Source organism: Barbatula barbatula, assembly GCF_947034865.1.
Source record: "Barbatula barbatula genome assembly, chromosome: 16".
Taxonomy (NCBI): Eukaryota; Metazoa; Chordata; class Actinopteri; order Cypriniformes; family Nemacheilidae; genus Barbatula; species Barbatula barbatula.
The window spans coordinates 15,510,591-15,529,616 of NC_136779.1; the positions used below are offsets into that span (position 1 = coordinate 15,510,591).

Below are 19,026 nucleotides of genomic sequence, written 5' to 3' on the forward strand. Positions count from 1 at the left end.
GTTCACCTTCCTGGTGGAACATTCTTCCCAATGCGGTCCGGTCAACCACATCTCTCACAACCTTCAAAAAACCACACCTCTTCGGCGAATACCTGACAGACAAATTAAAAAAAAAGAAAACGGACACTAACCCTCTTTCTCTCAACAGGTAGTGGTCTAGCTTTCGTTGAAACTAGTAACTTTGTCTTTGCACCTATTGTACTATTGCTCTTTGTTCACACACAGTATATGCACTGTGAAATAATCTGTAAAAAGTCTAGTAGCAGAGTTTGCAATTGTTTTTCCCTAAAATACTGAATAAACCTGTTTCACAAAATTACATGAAATAAACTGTAAAAAAACATAGCCAATTTTACAGTCAAAATTGGGCAAATTACAGTATAGCACTGTTGGTAATTGTTCATTAAACTGGAAAAACAGATAATTTATATCAAAATACATTAAAAGCAACTTCTTCACATGGTAATCTATTTAAATGTAGTTATTTTTAAGTTGTTTTATGAAGCTTTCCTGTCAATCTACACAGTAATTTACTTTTAAAAACGTTTAAATGTATAATAACTAAGAAACTACAAAAAAACCAGATGTCTGTATATTTACCAGTAATAATACAGATACGTATATATTATTAGAAAACATCAAAAGTAGCTACATTTAAAACCTACAATACTGCAAATTTAAGTAGTTAGCAGTTATTTTAATCTATAATGAAACACTCAGATCCCAGGCCTACAATGATTTCCTGTTAAATTCTTTACATGTAAAATAAAAACACAGTTTAAAAACCAGTACTTTATTTTGTACCTTCAATTCTTTTTTATATGTTCATCTGACAGTAGGAATACAAGCTGATTGTATCAGATTCAGAACACGAAAAATAGCTCTGTACATGCAAGGTATTCTACACGGTATAATTACACATCTTGACACTATTTGAGCAACTTGAGTCACATAGATTATTTATGCTGCCTATAGGTGACTTGGATAGTCAGAGTTTTGGTCCTGCACACTGTCATTATATGCCTTCCAAAAATCCTGAAGTTGATGACACCTTTTTTCAAATGTCAACGGTCGCAGCAAATTCAAGTCAGATTTTCATTGTTACAAAGCAGCTGTACAAGAAAACATTGACTCTAAGCTAAACATATAAGGTTATGCAAGTCAAAACACAGGTCAAATATCTGACAGACTATAAATTCCTATATGCAGTGTTAATTAAATAAAACTATAAACCATGCAAACAGTGCGAAACCGTATGCAAACGGTGGTGAGGAACCCAAAACTCCATTGGAGGAGAAAACCACCTCAGAGGGAAACCAGGCCTAACCAGGGGATTACAGTTCCCCTCTAGCAAAGGCTGCAGCCTCTGCACAAGCTCGACACTGCGCGCACAACAAGGCAAAATAAAAAAGAATTAGATTTAAGATTATCATTAATAATTTTGTAGAGTCGCCAAGACCTTTGTCCAGCTCTATCATCACAGCACTGGACTATGTCCTGCCCGCTCTAGTATCCTTGGAACAATGAGACAAGACTGGCTGAGAGTAGAGTACTGTTCTGCACTCTTTGATGCAACAAATGCATCAGTTGTTATTGGAAGTGTTCCTGGTTCCGGTTGATCTAACTAGTGCAGCCTAAACCTTCGGAATATATTATGGTAGTGTATGCAAGATTAAAAAGATGCGTCTTTAGTCTAGATTTAAACTGACAGAGTGTGTCTGCCTCCCGGATAGTGCAGGGAAGACTGTTCCAAAGTTTGGGTGCTAGATAGGGGTAGGATATGCCGTCTGCACTTGATTAAAAGAAATTTAGGTATTACCAACTCACAAGACGCATGAGAGCGTAGTGCACATTAAGGACTGTAATACGAAGGAAGTTCACTCAAATAGTGAGGAGCTAAACCATGCAAGGCTTTATAGGTAATAAACAAGATTTTAAAGTTAATGCGATGCTTTATAGGTAACAAGTGCAAGGTTGACATAACCAGGCTAATATGCTCATACTTTTTTGTACATGTAAGAACTCGAGCTGCCGCATTTTGGACCAGTTGGAGTTTTTGTAATAGGCCTGCAGGGCAACCACCTAATAGTGCATTACAGTAATCTAGTCTTGAAGTCATAAAGGCATGAATTAGCTTCTCTGCATCTAATGGTGACAGCATATGACGTAGTTAAGATATTTTTTAGATGGAAAAACGCAATTTTACAGATGTTGGCGACTTGTTTCTCAAATGACAGAGTACTATCGAATAAAATGCCAAGATTCTTTGCTGAATATGAGGATTTTATGGAACATCCATCAATAGTTAAGCAGTATTCTTGGTTGTTACGTAGGGCGGTTTTCAGTCCAATAAGTAACACTTCAGGTTTGTCTGAGTTCAGTAATAAGAAATTGTTACTCATCCCCTTTTTTATTTCGACTATGCATTTCACTATTCGATGGAATTGCTGTATTTCATGAGGCTTCAAGGATATATAAATTTGCGTATCAACTCCTAAGACTAAGTCCTGTGGTACACCGTACTGGACTTGTGATTTGCGTGATACCTCATTGTTTATTGCTACATATTGAAAACGGTCAGATGAACAAGACATCATTTTCGACTCTATATAGGAGCGTGCTGTTGTCAATGGTGTCGAATGCAGCACTAAGATCTAGCAGCACCCTAAGGAGATACAACCTCGGTCAGAAACCATATGCAGATCATTTGTAACTCTGATCAAGGCAGTCTCTGTACTGTGATGTGCTCTAAATCCAGACTGGAAATCTTCATTGATGTCATTCCTTTGGAGGAAGGAACAGAATTGAGTTAAGACTTCTTTTTCCAGAACTTTAGATATGAAAGGTAGATTCGAAATAGGTCTGTAGTTAACTAGTTCTGCAGGGTTGAGATGTTTATTTTTGACAAGGGGCCTTATAACAGCCACCTTATATGCTTATATGAGATGAGTTAATTATGCTAAAAAGAGGATCTATAATTTCTGGGACCATCTCTTTCAGTAGATTTGTAGGTATAGGGTCTAGCATGCATGTTGTTGATTTAGATGATCTAATGATTTTCGATAGTTCATCGTGATCTATGGTAGATAATAATAGCAATTTCTCCTTAGGGGCGCTGTAATAAGTCGTTTGTTCAGCGGGTTTCACTTCTGGTTGAATAGTTATAATGTTTTCTCTTATATCTTGGATTTTATTTGTGAAATAGTTCATAAATTCATCACTGCTATGCTGCTATAAAGAATCAGAAGTCTCTGACGATTTATTTTTGGTTAATTTAGCCGCTGTGTTAAATAAAATCAAGACTTGGCTTAGCAAAAACTTAGACTGACTGCAAATCTCTATGTACATTATACACTATATATTCAGTTTACTTTCTTAAAGAAAAGCATTCCAACAGTTACTTTTGCAATAAAAAAATCTTGCACAGTCAGAGTGGACCCACACCAAAAAAACTAAATTAATAATAATGGATATTATAGGAAGATGATACCGTGTAGATCAAATTTTATTTATTGTCACTGTCAAAGCAATGGTATGGAATCAATTTACTTGTCCATCTTTGGCAATGTAGATTTTGATTATAAACAGTCCAATTTTTTCCGTATACCTGGCTTGTCATGTTCACCTGCTGTAGATTGTCACAAGCAGTAGAATCAGTAAAATAAGTTGTATTACATTTACACATGCAAAGCAAAAGTTCCACAGACAGACATAAAAAACAATTTTTGGGCTTAAACCAAAATTAAGCTATAGATTATTGCTATGAAATTATAACAAAATTTATAGGGAAACATAAGATAGTTTTTACTTAATTTTACCTACAGGTGCACTTTAAAAAGAATACTGTGAAATTTACAGCAACTTGAGGCAGCAATTGGCAAGTAAGTTGCTGTAAAACATACCACAGTATGCTGACTGTAAGTTTAATCACAGTAATTATTAAATACTATAATTCTTTATTACAGTAATAATCACAGTTCTGTAATTGCACTATTAAGAGTATTATAATGCTGTTTTCTTTATAACTAGTTACACTGGTTGCTGCAGCTTGCCCTGCATTGGCTCTTATAAAGAATATTAATCATCTAACCATTAAAGCTCTTTAAAAGTCTTCACTGTAATTGTGTTTTCATTCAGCTCAGCACACTTCAGTAACTTATCGGTTTCCTTCTGATGGCTACTCACAAACACAAATAACATACACACGGACACAATTCTGGATTATGTTTTATCCAACATTATTACTCCTTCGCCAAACTGAAGATGTTATCAATAAAATCTTGCCAGATGGGAAAATATATCATTATATGCGCGAAGCGTTTATTTTTGTAGTAATATGCACACACTAGCTTACCAGCTGAGCTCCCTGGCCTGTTGCTCTGTCGTTATTTCTCCCAACAGCCAGCACACTCGTAATTATACGACTGCATTAAATGAACAATAATGGAAACAAATCATATATATGGAGTCTCTTCAGATGTTTACTGATAAAAAATCTGGTAAAAATGACTGTATAATGATTCACAGCATACATGTATTTAGTGTAAGTTACACAATTCCGGTATGAGCCAAGTATTGAAACAAGTTAAATATTGTATCCAACTATTACATAGTTTTTGTTTATTTTAGGTTTCACACATATGTTAAACATTATTCCAATAGTTAAATATGTGTTGTTTTGTTTTCTTGTTGGCGTTACTGCAAACCAAAACAAAACATGTTGCTCCGTTAACACCCTTTAAAGTTAATATATCAATATGTTTCATCCTAACATAGAATTAACACAAGATGCTAACCTCAGGTTTCGTGCAGAAATCTCCCAGCTCAAAATAGTCTCAGCTCTGTTGCTTTTGCATTCCATCAATGGCATGCCAGACTTAGGGGTTTGGTGAGCGGTTTTCAAATCAACCCAGATGTTTCAGATGTGCCAGACTAAAATGACTCTTTTGAAACTATGGGTCTTAATCGCATCACATTAACGTTGTGGGTTTTTTTTGTGTTATTTAATGTTAAGCCAAAAACAGTTTTCCACATTGATTACAATAACATAGCTAAAGCGAATCATTCATTTAAGCCTTGTATGCAAACACAAGATTTGTGAGATGATTAAAAAGGAGCATTCTGGAGCAAGGGGATACACACAATCCAATCATACCCTGTACTACGTGTCGACATTATAAGGTTAAGCAATGTTAGATCAGTTAGATCAATGCTCCTAAGCCTGTGTGTGTGCCTGCTCTGGTGTCTTTGGCAGTCTTTTGGGAAAACGCAAAGTGTCTGCAGCTCATTACGTGAAGTGCAACTAAACACAATGAAAATATGACGTGTGAAATATGGTCAACTTAATGAGATTCGGCTGGAGAATTTGTTAACACTTCCCATCCTGGCTTTTTTGTTTCAGTATTAGATTGTACTGAGTACTAATTTTTAAACAAAACACTTTAACACTTCGGCAGAGACGTCTCAATAATCTGAAAGCAAACAGCTGCTCATTTTGAAAACAAAACATATATAGATATTATATGTTTGTAGAAATATATATAGATAGATAGATTACACACGCACAAAAAATAGAATAAAGTTTGTTCCTTTCTTTATGGCGACGGTATTATTTATACCTATTCTGTTGTATCTCCAGAACGTTCAAAATGTGATCAGTTGCATCTCTTGTGTATAATCAAGCATGCTCTCTAATCTCCAAGTATGCATGCATGAAGCTTCTAGAATGACTATGCATACCAGCAGTGGCGGCTGGTGAAAAATATTCTCGGTGGGGCTGTGCCATACTTTTTTGTTTCCGTAACCATCGCAATAAAATTTAACACAAACTGCAGGACAGCAGTGCTCAGTGAAATAGTCAGTAATTATTTAATGCCAATATTAAAAAGTTGAGGCATTCGTACACAAAAACATAAACATCATGATGCACAAACACAAGCCTTTTATTTGCATTTAAACTGAACTTGTAAACAATTGACTATTTCTACATATAAGTAACATCTTTTGGAAAGGCTGTTGGTGCCATTGGTAGTAAATAGGCAACACAATATGCATGCTGTCAGAACAGAGTGGAAAGTGGACAATAACATTAAATTATTATAAAGTTTATAGGAATTCTTACACTGTATAAAGGATGTATAATATAGAAATGGATATGAAGTGGCTGAACTCAAACCTTTGACTGGAAGAATAGCATAAAGTATTTTATGATCAAACTAAATGTAACTAATTGTTAATGTGCTCCAGAACTGCAACAATTAATTGATACAAAACATATATACAGTAATATTAGCAAACACACTATTAACATTTTTTAGAGTACCATATATAACTGAATGATTTTTATGCTAAGGTCAACTATATACAAAGAAACGTGTGTGTGTGTGTGTGTGAAGCTACGGGAGAAGCCGCGCATATACTGCTTCCCTTTTTCGCTAGCCTGCTGTTTGATTGAGAGGTCAGGTTGATCTGGGCCCAGCTCTTTCACCCGAACTTTCTCCGACAAAGTTCTCCACTCAAACGGATCTTGGAGGAGAGATTTCACCGAGTTAGGGTTGGGTCTTGGAGGAGTAACGTCCGCGCTCGCCATTGTCGTTTAGTAAAAATGGCGCCCCTAGAGCCCAGTCCTTATTTTATCAGGGCTTGGGGCGATAAAATGATCGCCCTTCTTGGATTCTATTTAAGAACGCTGATTGGCTAAATTTTATGTCATACATTCATATCTTAAATTAGCAATTGGCTTAACTGCTACATAGACCCGCCTCCTTGGGGCGCTTTCTCTATCGCCCCAGAGCTGATGAAGCGGTCAGACAGGCAGAGGAAAGGTTGCAAATATGATTTTGTATCATATTTTACATGTATTACTGGGTGCATTCCATATTTAAAACACACAAATATTGACATACTGATGTTTTCCTCATTATTATTACTATTTTTGTTTTAATTGTTTTAATTTTCTTTTTTTTTGTGGCTTAAGGGGGGCGGCGCCCTAGCGCCCTCTATTGGCCGGCCGCCACTGCATACCAGACCTCTATTAAATACCGATGCACACTTCAGATGTCCGGCTCTGTCCTGCAAAAGTGTGTTCTGATAACCAGCAGTAAACCATATGTACATATGAAGAGTTTATTTGCATGATTTGCCTCATTTTTGCGTTATTTTAGTTATCTGTATTGTTTTAGCTATCAAAACAACTAAACTGCAGTTTGATTGATATTACTTGACTTGCACAATACACAAAATACTTTGTTTATTGTGCTTTATTTAAAAAAAACTTAAAATGTTTTTGCAAATTAACAATTTTAATATACATGCATAATATTAGTATATTTAATATAGTTGTTTTTCATATACATGTATATGATGAAGTGCTGTTTGTATTACACCGTGTCTACATGCGACAGAAAACAATAGAACGCATTAGAATGCATTATAATTTGTGTTATATTTTATGTTATTGTTATTTATAAATTCGTCATTATGCATTATGCTTTGCACATTTTATTATATTTGATGCATTTTTGTCGCACATTCTGACAAAATATATCACCAGTGTACTTGAACACTAGCCATATAACATGCACAACATTTATATTTTAGGCATAGCTAATTTTGATAATTTACTGTGTTAGCTTAATATTAAAGTAAATGTAGTACAATCTAAGTTATCTTAATTCAAGGTAATTGTTGGTTTGAATTTTTTGTGAGGAAGTTTAATGTAAAAAGCAAAAATGAGTTTACAAAATAGACTGTGTTAAGGACATTTAAAATGACTGTGTAGTGACAATGAAGGATGTTTCTTTTTATTCATTAATGGTGATGCTGAAAGCACGGGGTCCTGAGGCAAAGGAAACACGTTATTTTCTTTAATGATGTGCATGACTCATTCATTAAAAGGAATTAAACATCAAGGCGGTGTTGCATCGGTTTGGAATATAGATTCCAAGCTGGATTGCATTGGAGGAAGGAAGCACTGTAATACGTAGTATGTGGCACTTATTATAATTCCTTGTTTATTATTTACTTAACCCCATCAGCATTTTACAAGCCGTCAAGTCATGAAAAAGCCTCTTTTGTAATGTAGATTTAGTCCATTTCTCACTGGTGTCCTGTCGGCTCTTGTAGGTGGTATTATTTGGATTGAGGAGACGGATAAGATCTCTTAATTTCTCACAGCTAAAGTGCGCATGTGATGAGTCGGTGGGTGGGATAGAGGGAAGATCATGTTTTATGGATGGAGGTGAAGATGTAGATCTCGCTGCTAGAACGGCTTTAGGGGACTTTTGTAATGAATCACCCAACATGATTACACTGCATGTGTCGTCGTGGAATAGTCTTGGCTTGAAGGAATAATTCATACAGCCACCAATGCATTTCAAAGCAGCAGTGTTGCTGTGGTTAACATCCAAACATAACAAACATTTAGATTACCCACAGCTTTAGCTTGAAGTAAACTTTTTAAAGAAGAACAATGTGACATTTGGCAAGCATACACTGTGCTGCTACCTGAGGGAAAATATTGTGGGGAAACAGTGGGAATGTTGGCTTAAAGAGGAATGCTAATACATTAACAATATATTTTATAAGGCTGGATCCTTTTTATGCACACTGATTATTCACGTTTTCTGAATTATGTAAAATTAATTGTGTGAAAATGTATTAGGCCTCAGTTTGACACCAACTATTTGAAGCATTGCATATTTTGTATGTCCTGCTCATCCAATACACCCAATTCAGTTCATAATATGACTATATTATCGCTATACTGTATGACATGTTGATTTTATTTCAGATGCACTCGCGTATGCTTTATTTCCTTTTTATGCTACATTAATTTTTACTGGATAAGATTGGCCTGATTTATCCAAGTTATCAGGTTCAGGTAAAATATTTAATGTACATAAACAGACACAAGCACCCAGGCATATCCAGAAACCGAGATTGGCTGTTCTTGCACGGGTATGAGGGAGTCTGGAATATACTGGATGATATGAAATTGAATTGCACTGCAGAATGGGGGCTCAGATTGAATGTCATCTTATCAGATGGCTACCTTAGGAACTGCCTGATTGAAAAAGTGCTTTGCGGGTGTATATCTCTCTCAGTACTATGCAAGATGTTTAAAGCTTAACTCCAGCAGGAGTAAAAATCTGCAATTGGCTACACCGCCACATGTTGAAATGCTTCCAAACATGAACAAAAACCCTTGCACATGGTAGAGGAGTCAAAATAAAGACACTTGAATATACAATAGAAATAAATGAAAAACATGATCCATAGTAGTACCTTAAAGACAGAATTAAACCATTTTTGTCAATTTGTATTGGCTTGGTTGTCCCCCCAGATGTTTATTTGGCCCCTTCAGTAATATCCAGATGACAATTAAAATAATAAGAAATTAAATCCTTATTATTAAATACAAATTTGTATGATCTGTTAAATGATGTCGATTAAATCACAAAAAAAGTTAAAATGATGCATACAATAAACTACGATTATGTAACTGCCAAACCTGAATATGTGATTGGACCCTCCAGTCGAGTCAGCAAAGTACCAGTGACCAGTTTCGTAAAGCACCTTAAGTGTAAGTTTCCCTTAAGTGTTCCCTTAAATATACCTTAAGTTTTACTTAAGTTATTCTCCTATTGTCTGTGGACAAGGGAAATCACCCCTTAAGTGTCATACTTATGGAAAACACTTACTTTATACAACCAGGCCCAGGCCTTTATCAATTCTGTATTGCATTGTTTCTTTAGAACACAGTACCGGCAACCAGACAGTACCGGCCCCATTATCTTCCACTGTGTGGACTCAAACCTTCTGAGAAATTCCTCAAAATATTTTATGTTTTTGTGTGAAATAAAGCCCCGAGGGTCAATAAATTCCAACAGAATATTTGTCAGAAATGTCCATTTATGTCCCTTTAAAGGCTTTTTTTTTAATATCGGGGAAGGTAATTCTATTTGTCAAACCATTTCATGAGGTCTTTAATAATTAAAGATCTCATGAAATGATAATTGTCAAACCATTTCATGAGGTCTTTAATAATTAAAGATCTGAGCTACAGGTGCATTTCATTTCTTAACAGACGCAGGAACAGACAATCACTTTTATGTAAAACACTACTCGTTGAAATGACAGAAAGACAAGTTGCTTTGGCTTAAAAGTGTCTGTTAAAGATTGAGGGCAGTAGATTTAATTTCAGACTGTTGAGGTCTTCCTTTGTTGAATAGTTGAAAGCTTGGCATTTTGTGGAGAATTATCCTTTTGTTGATTGTATCTCATCATCTGTCTCTTTAATTTAGTATTGATCATCAGTGCATCCTTCAACAGCCTGATGTTGGTGTTTGAATGAGAAAGTGTGACAGGTGTATGCTTCCTGTTTTTCAGAGGGCTTGGCAGTTGGAGTTGGCTTCGCAGCAGTCGGAAAATCTCAGTCAGCCACATTTGAGAGTGCCAGGTATGTCATTAACGCAAGTACACCGTTGTGGGAATGGTTCACAAATAATGTCTTTGCAAGTTGTAATATTTTTTACTTCTGTCAAACATAAAGTGGCTCTTTGGCAGATTTGTTGATCAGCCTCCCGTTCAAACAACATGACCGGAACATTACGATCATGACAAAATGTCATTTCTTGCATGCAGTTATGTATTTTATGTTCATGCAATGAGTGTTTGAATGAGCTTGCATGAATGTTGCCGGCTGCATTGTGTGATGCTGTCACCAAGTGGTCAAAACTGGTAAACTCTCTGCATTTTCACTCTCCCAAATACAAACGGACAGAATGTGTTGCTGTGATAATTCTGGAGAACATGTTAATATAGGCTACGAGTTCCAATGAAGTCCTCAGGACAGTCTGTTTTTACATCAGAGAAACTTGTCAGCCGGGAGAGAGAGAAAGAGAGAGAGGAAAAAACGGGATAACAAGTGTGCACATCATACCGCCAGATGGAATCTATTAAGCATAGCAGAGAATCAGAGCAGCATTGTAGCCATTGAACCACCTGGACTTGAATGTAGGAATTCAATGAGGTCCTGTGTGCCTCTGTGTATGTGTGCTGTACGTGTCTGCGTGTGTGTACCCGCTTGTGACTCAGACTGCCATCCAGATGTGAGCTACAGCTTGCAGATGTTGAGACAACAGACGTGGACGTCTCCAGATTTCTCTGTTTCTCTCTTTGCAGTCGAAAGTTCGAAAACGCGGTCTGATCTAGTTTTATTTGACATTATTGTAACTTGTAACTTTTAAGGCGTGCTAAATGCTTGAAATTATTTTTATATATACAGCCGCAGAAAAAAATTAGAGACCATTCCACATTTTTATTTAAAATCAGCATTTCTTTATTGTGGTAATTCCAGTTCGGTGTCTGTTGAATTTCAACTAAATAAAAACTCAGGAGTGAACAACTCATCCAACAGCAATGTTAAAGACTGACAGCATGACAAGACACATGAAACTGTGATAAAAGTTGAGGTTATCACATGACAAAATAATGATTTTACTCTTCCCTTAAAACATGGACAAATATTACGGTTGTATGGCTTAAAGGTGAATATGCACTATTTATGGTCTGGTAAAATACTGAGCATCGTTTCTGTTATTTTCACCTGTTTTTTGCAAATAAATGCAAAAATAATTTTTGTTTGAAGTTTGCATGAAATATTGTTAGTAGTTCACACTATATAATAGTCAATTCAGAAAAACTAAAAATAATTTTGAAAAACCTCATATATAATAAATACATTTCTATTCTATTTTATTTTAAATTGTAAAACCCTTGCATTGTTTCTACCATATTTCAAACTGTGTTATTTCATAACTCTGTCTTGTTATTAACCATATAGAAAACGATAATAAGAAAGGATATCTAGCTTCGACTACAGTACTATAAATCTTCTCTTTCATCTGCTCATCACGGCTCTGTGGTTTCCTTTAATACCATGTTGCATTCAGCAGCATAAGGAGAACTGTTCTGGATTAGCTTTCCAATCAGTTTAATCTCTTTACATGCATACTGACAGCTAAGTGTTTCCTACGTGCATTCTAAAAGAGTGATGTCTGTGCTCAAAAATCAGATAGGAGGAGAGACAGATGGATGATTTGTTACATAGCTTGCTCGCAAGTAAACAGAGAGAGCAGTTTGTGCACAAGCGGCATTCTGTGATGTGTTGAACTGATGATACAGAGTAAGAAAGAAGCCTTTGTCACAAACCTCGCGCAAGAGGGAGAGAAAGCACTAACCATTTTCTCTGTTTTCCTACTTTACTGTACCCATATTTAAGTCTATTGCTCTACTGAACTGGAATCTGCTCTGTAGAGTGTAAATTTTTAAGAAAGCTCTACACTACTATAACTATAACATGTTATAGTCGGTACGCACTGTGGTACTACGTCACATCTGGAGTGAACGCTGCAACGAATAAATGGCACAGCATCACAACATTTCAAGGAAGAAGCATTTCTTGTATAATCAATTCAAACTTGATATGTATTGCCTGCGTGCTTCGATAGGACAAAAACTAAATAACACAAAAGATATATATATATATATATATATATATATATATATATATATAAGATATATGTGTTGCAATGTCATGTCGCATGTGTTGAGGTTATCGATTACAGCATAAGATTGTTAATGTTTGTCGATGCGTTTTTCCAGCTCTAACACTCACAAATTTCTTTACATTTTTGACACTTAGTTTGTCATGCAAACACCTTATTTGTCATTTCCTTGCTTTCATGATTAATAAATTAACTGGATAACAAAAATTTTGTAGAAATAACACACTAAAATGGTTTAATTTTTTTATAGATTTGACTCAACAATGGTTTAAAACAAACCTTATTAATGGACAATGGTTTGGTTTGTCCTCTATTGGCCCAACTATGGGTTGTAAATTACACAGCATGTTTTTTAATTATTTTTTTATCTAAACGTTTTTAGAGGAATTATATATCTATATATAAATTTTTTTCTAAGTAAGGAGACACAAATTTAAATCAATCTAGTGTCAATAAAATCAGTCATTTCTGTATTCAAAATCACTTCAGTATTCAAAATCATTCATTTCAGTATTAATACAATATAATACTTTTACAAAAAACTAATTTTGGTGCTATTAAAAATAGCCAATAAATCTCCATATTTCAGGATTTTTAAATAATTATTATTTGTCACCCTTTATGTTTGCCTCTGGATTTTACAAATATCTAACCAACAAAACGTATTAAAACATATTGTCAACTTTGACCACACTTTGCTTAATCATTTAAAAAGTACATTGTTTTTCCAAATATCTAACCAACAAAACGTATTAAAACATATTGTCAACTTTGACCACACTTTGCTTAATCATTTAAAAAGTACATTGTTTTTCCATGTCCTGAAAACAGCAAATTTGGACATCCAAGATTTAGAAAGGACAACATCGATATGTATATATAATCGATTTCTTATTGTGAAAGATTTAAGGTGGCTTCTACCTAATTCTGAATGTTACATTTTTTTGTCATAATTCTGATTTATAAGTATAGAAACTTTTAAATCTGTCTCCTCTTTTCATTTGCTCATTCTGGTTCTGTGGTTTGCTTTCAATGCCATGTTGCATCCAGCATTATCAATTCATTTTGACTAAGTAAATGAAAACTTGTACTTTATACTGAAATTTATGCGCTCCATTTGCCATATGCAGCGATACATACACAAAACCTTTTTTGGTTAATAGTTTGATGTAAATTTAACGTAGATTATGAGACTTTACCCTGGATTGAGCAGACAGGGAAAAAACTTATTTCCAAAACTACTTTTCAGGAAATGGAGAAAAACACTAAATTTGTTAAACAATGAAACATTGTGTTGTCAAAAAACAGAGCAACATTTTACTAGGATTTACCATACTCTTCTGTATTATACTTAATATATTCTATATACTCTTCTCTTGTGAACACATCTCTACAATGCCATATGCTCTGCTCCACTGTATATGTACTGTATGCTCTTCTTTGTCATGTTCTTTTAAAACACCTCTTCCTTACTCTCTTTTTCCTCTGCTTTGATGTTTATTTCCAGTAACCTCACTCGTACTGTATAATGAAATCAAAACTTGAATGGTCTAAGGATCTTTAAATTTGGTGTTTTTAGGAACTAGGGTAATCCCAGATCTACTTTAATTCATTTCTGGGAAGTGGAGTATGTTTACGTTATTGTGATTAGTCTTTAATAATTAAGAGCGCTGGCTGGAAATCACAGAGATCTAGAAGAAAGCTGTGTATCATCATGTTTTCCATTCATTAAAGAACGAAGTCTCCAAGTGTTTGGTTTTCAGAATGAAAATACTCAGCAAATAATTAATAAAGTACATGACAGAGCCGCCCAGTCTGTGGTAATTCTTACAACAGTCATGTTTACAGTGAAAAACCTCTAAATATCAAACTTTAGTCATTCAGGTTTTTGACTACTCGAGACGGTTTGAATGTCACCAAATTTGTGTAAACAGAACACCGCAAGTCTGATCTTCTTAATGCTGGAAATGTTACTCCTTTGGGTTTTGCGTGGGGGCAAACACAACCGATGTCAACTTCTCTGTCTGAACAGCTGGTATACACAGACCTAAGTAGTATGGATAACATTATTTCACCTTTTTTAACTAAAAGGACGGGTGGTTGTTTATGCAGAGAGGGGTCTGAACATCTTGACCCGACCCCCATCCGTATGTTTTTCCAGTTTCTGAAATGGCATCCTCAGTCCCCTCCTTCGCTTTCTTGTTCTTTCTCCATCCTGAACCGCTAAGACCGGTAGTTGGTCAGTCAGACAGTCTTCTCTCTCCTCTAAAACAAAAGTCTGTTTGTTTTCCAGGGGAAAGCCACTCTTCTTTTTCTCTCTCTTTCCCAGCACTCTTCTCCCAGTCAAAGCAGTCCTTACATTCCCCAGTACCCACATACTCAAGCGGACTGTTAAAACCAGATGCTTAAAGACTCTTCAAAGAAAGAGGGGTTTATTTGGTACCTTTTTAACTGTTGTAGTGACCACTTGAAGGTAGAGATCATGTGTTTTTGACCAGAAAGACTTTTGCTAGACTACTTTAGGATTTAGCTTTGATTTTACCGCCCAGATGTGCCCATTTTCAGGCTTCTGTATTTTTCTTCCCTTTTTACTTTTAAATCAAGACATTGTAGAGCAGTGGGGAAGAGGTTTGGTGGATGTTCCTTGCCAATACACACGAAATTTGAGTTTGTGATTGTATGTTATGGTGTTTCTGAACAAACCGTATTGACATGCGCTCTGCTGGCATCATTGAGCTTTGTTGACTCATTCTTCATCGCATACAACAGCGGAGGTGACGTGACCTGGGAGTTGTCAAAACATTTCCCAAAAGGTTTATTTTAATGCTAGGACTCACTGTGATGAAGTGCAATAACATTTGTCCGCCAATCGCTGCCTTCTCTGCTTGCCTGATCATCCCAACATTAGTCATATTATATTGAATTGTGCACAAATGTATTTTATGAAGAAGTTTTTTGCTTGGGAATGAGTCAAGTTTTACTTAGAAATGTCATCAGTTGTGCGGATGGTATAATAAATTAAGACCAATGAGAAAATATGAAAAAATGCTTTTGAATAAATCATTTAAATGTGATGATGCATTCACAGTGTATTCATTTGAGTAGCTCCGTGAATTAAAGAAGGTAAAAATGGATCATAAATTTATTAACTTCAGTGGAGGCTAGAATCGAAACATATGCGGATCTGCAGAAACGGACTTAAATCCTGATACTGTATGTGTCTTGAACAGCTGTTTTCTTGCATGCGGATGCAGATGGCACAGGTCACAAATTGTATCAAATAACGAATTATTTTTAAATTTCTCCCTTAAAATCTGTTTGTATGCCTTCAGAACACTTATACACCACAAGTTGCAAGCATATGTGTCCTTATGATGCTTAAAAAGAGGGTCACAATCCACTTCTGTTGTAATCCGAAAACCCAAGTCACCATAAAGAAGGCTATTGGGGTTTGATGGATAATGGGTATGATTGTTTAAATCTGTATTTTCTCTTTAAAATATGTGTGGCTGTTAATTTTGTTTAGTATATGCACCAAAATAAAACTACTCTGTTGTATTGTATATTACAGCCACAGAAAAAATTACAGACATGCTTAGATTTTTACCCCTCACAAAAAACAAAGACTGCACAATTTTCTCTGAAATAACTTGAAACTGACAATAGTAATTGGCATCCACCATTGTTTATTCCATATTTAATAGAAATCCGACTTTGATTTAGATTTTTTTATTCAACATAATATTGCAAATAATAAAGCAAATGAAAATGTCAAAAATGATGGGACCCCTAACCCAATATTTTATTGCATAACCTTTAGAGGCAATCACTGCAAGCAAACGTTTTCTGTAGACTTCTGCACCTGTTAACCTGTTTGGCCCACTCTTCCTGAGCAAACTGCTCCAGCTGTCTCAGGTTTGATGGGGGCCTTCTCCAGACTGCAAGTTTCATCTCTTTCCATAGATGTTCGATAGGATTCAGATCAGGACTCATAGAAGGCCACTTCAGAATTAGTCTCAGCCTCAGACAACATGCCCACGATCCGTTGGCTGAACGTCTGATGCATTTGGCACTCTTTTCTGGAAACACTTAAGCACGTTCAGTCGTCATCTGATTGGTTAAATTTCACAGGATTTCCGTACATGTCGCATTCTTTAACGAACCACCTGGAAACAACACGAAGCTGTCTGATCTAAGAAGTAAGTTGTCGCGTTTACAACGGTTGCTATAAGAATTCATCACGATTGAGTAAACGCTTGATTCTTAAAAGTGTGTAAGGTTCACGGAATAAAAGTATAATATTTTTGCTGTAAACTTTTGACACGTTCGTGAATTTACACCAGTCTGCTACTGCGGGGAAATTTGAACGCCTCTAAACATTATCGCGGCTCAAGACGAAACGTGATTGGTTGCTTTACCTGTCAATCATATGGCCGATTGGGCGGGCCTTGTCCAAAGAAAGCGGCGATGGCTACGCAAGACTACTTCGTTGTCCAATGTTTTGTTCTTATCCATTCTTGTGTGATTTTAGGTTATTATCCTGTTGGAGGACCCATGACCTCATATTCACCTTTAAGCAACACTACAGTAATATTTGGACCAAAAATAAAATATATATATATTTTAAGTGATTCTTTCGATTTTCATAACAGTGGTCATGTGTCTTGTCTGGCTGTCAGTCTTTCACATTGCTGTTGGGTGACTTTGTCACTTCTGAGGTTTGATTTTGTTGAAATTCAACAGACACTGGACTGGAATGGCCAAAATACATCTTTTGATTAAATGAAAATTTGGAACGGTCTCCCACGATACTCTTTTTATGTTGCATGAAAGATTTTACATCTTGGCTATAACTGGCTTGGCTGTTAGATCAACGTTTTTCTTTCAGTGATTAAAAACACATTTTAAACAGTTTCTGAATAAATATGCTAATTTAAAAAAGGCTGAAAGATACATTTTAATATTGTAGTTCAGTGGTCTCCAACGTGGTTCCCGTGGGCACCTGGTGGCCCGCATGAACTCTGTAAGGTGCCTGCCAAACACAGGGCCCAACAACAATGCTAAGGATAGTTGACAAATCTGTGACTATACCGATCAACCAAGTGCTACATCATCACACAGCAAAATCGCCAATCTTCAAATGAACTCTCACAGTGTGGATAATATATACACAATGAGTGTTAATTTAAAAAAAATTAAAACCGGGAATTTTGCGGTGCATGAAATGTTATCAATATCAGGGTGTCCATGCGGTAGTAAAAGGTAGTAAAAATAATCTACCACAATTATGGCCCTTTAAAGGTATTACAAGGTAACAAAAGCAATTTGACATAGTAGTACATTTTTCATCACCACCTCAATATATAATGAGTTTCCATTTTTTTGCTTAATATTGGTGTCTCCATGTTTTAACTTCCTAGTTAAAAAATATATACAGACCCTGAGTAAGTCGGAGTTGATAGCAATGACGTAGAAGTAAACTGTGTAGAGTTCCGTGGTTGATAGGCTATTAGCGACGCCAACAACATTTTCTGTCTTTTTGCCTGTTGATATTAGCCACTTGCTTCTATTTTCTACCAAATATACAGTGTGAAATGTAAGTTTTCGCTAACTTGGGTTGACGACCCGTCATTTAAAGACTGGCTTAAGCCCGTCAGGGGGAATGACCGGGAAGCATTTTGCACTGTCTACAAAGAAAACTATCAAGTCACACAATGGATCGAACATTCAGCAGCAGCGGCTTCGCGTGAGGGGGGAGCAGCTCCCTATTTAGTTGTTTTGCGATGCTAGCAGCACTATACAGGTCACGGCAAATCATGCCAACTCAAGGTCAGCTGTCGTCACACCACCTCAGCAGCAAACCAGTGCCATCAGCACCACAACGGCAGCGATAGCCAGACAGCAGACCTTACCTCAGGGCTGAGGTTCTTTGGTGCCTGAACCATCATTCATATAATTCGAATCAGGGCATTGGGGAATTGTTCACTGAAAACATGTTCACTGACTCCGATATAGCCAAAAGTTTTTCGTGTGGCAAGGATAAAAACTTTTGATTCAAGTGCAAAAATATGTGAAAGAAAACTCAATTTGATCATGTGAGCCGAAAAATAACGCATCACATGTTTAAAGTAGTAACGTATTTTATCAACAAGTAGCCTCTAGATGATTTTATCTCTTCTGTCAGCCCTGGCTTACAAAAAGGTTGGAGACCCCTGTTGTAGTTCATGAGCACTAATGCAGAAATAAAGCCGACACAAAAACACATTTTTTAACATAAGTTCATGACCATCTCAGAAATATTTTCTCACCTATGTATATGTAACTTAGTCAACCTGAGTTGTTGTCATCAGCATTTGATGAAACATGCTGATGTGTTATTGAACCTGATCTGTCAGTGTTTAGTGTTTGGAGTTAAGTTGCATTAAGCTGCGTCTGACTGCACTATGTTTACAAGCTC

At 36.0% G+C, this 19,026-nt stretch overlaps 1 protein-coding gene across 6 annotated transcripts in view; it reads left to right on the forward strand.

Moving 5' to 3' along the window:
• slc39a11 (solute carrier family 39, member 11) overlaps positions 1-19,026 on the forward strand; it is a 122,169-nt gene that overhangs the window by 88,566 nt on the left and 14,577 nt on the right. For all 6 annotated transcript variants that reach the window (XM_079475941.1, XM_079475944.1, XM_079475945.1 and 3 more), the window contains exon 7: positions 10,390-10,459. In XM_079475941.1, the coding sequence (XP_079332067.1) occupies positions 10,390-10,459 (70 nt within the window). The remainder of the gene's footprint in view (positions 1-10,389; positions 10,460-19,026) is intronic.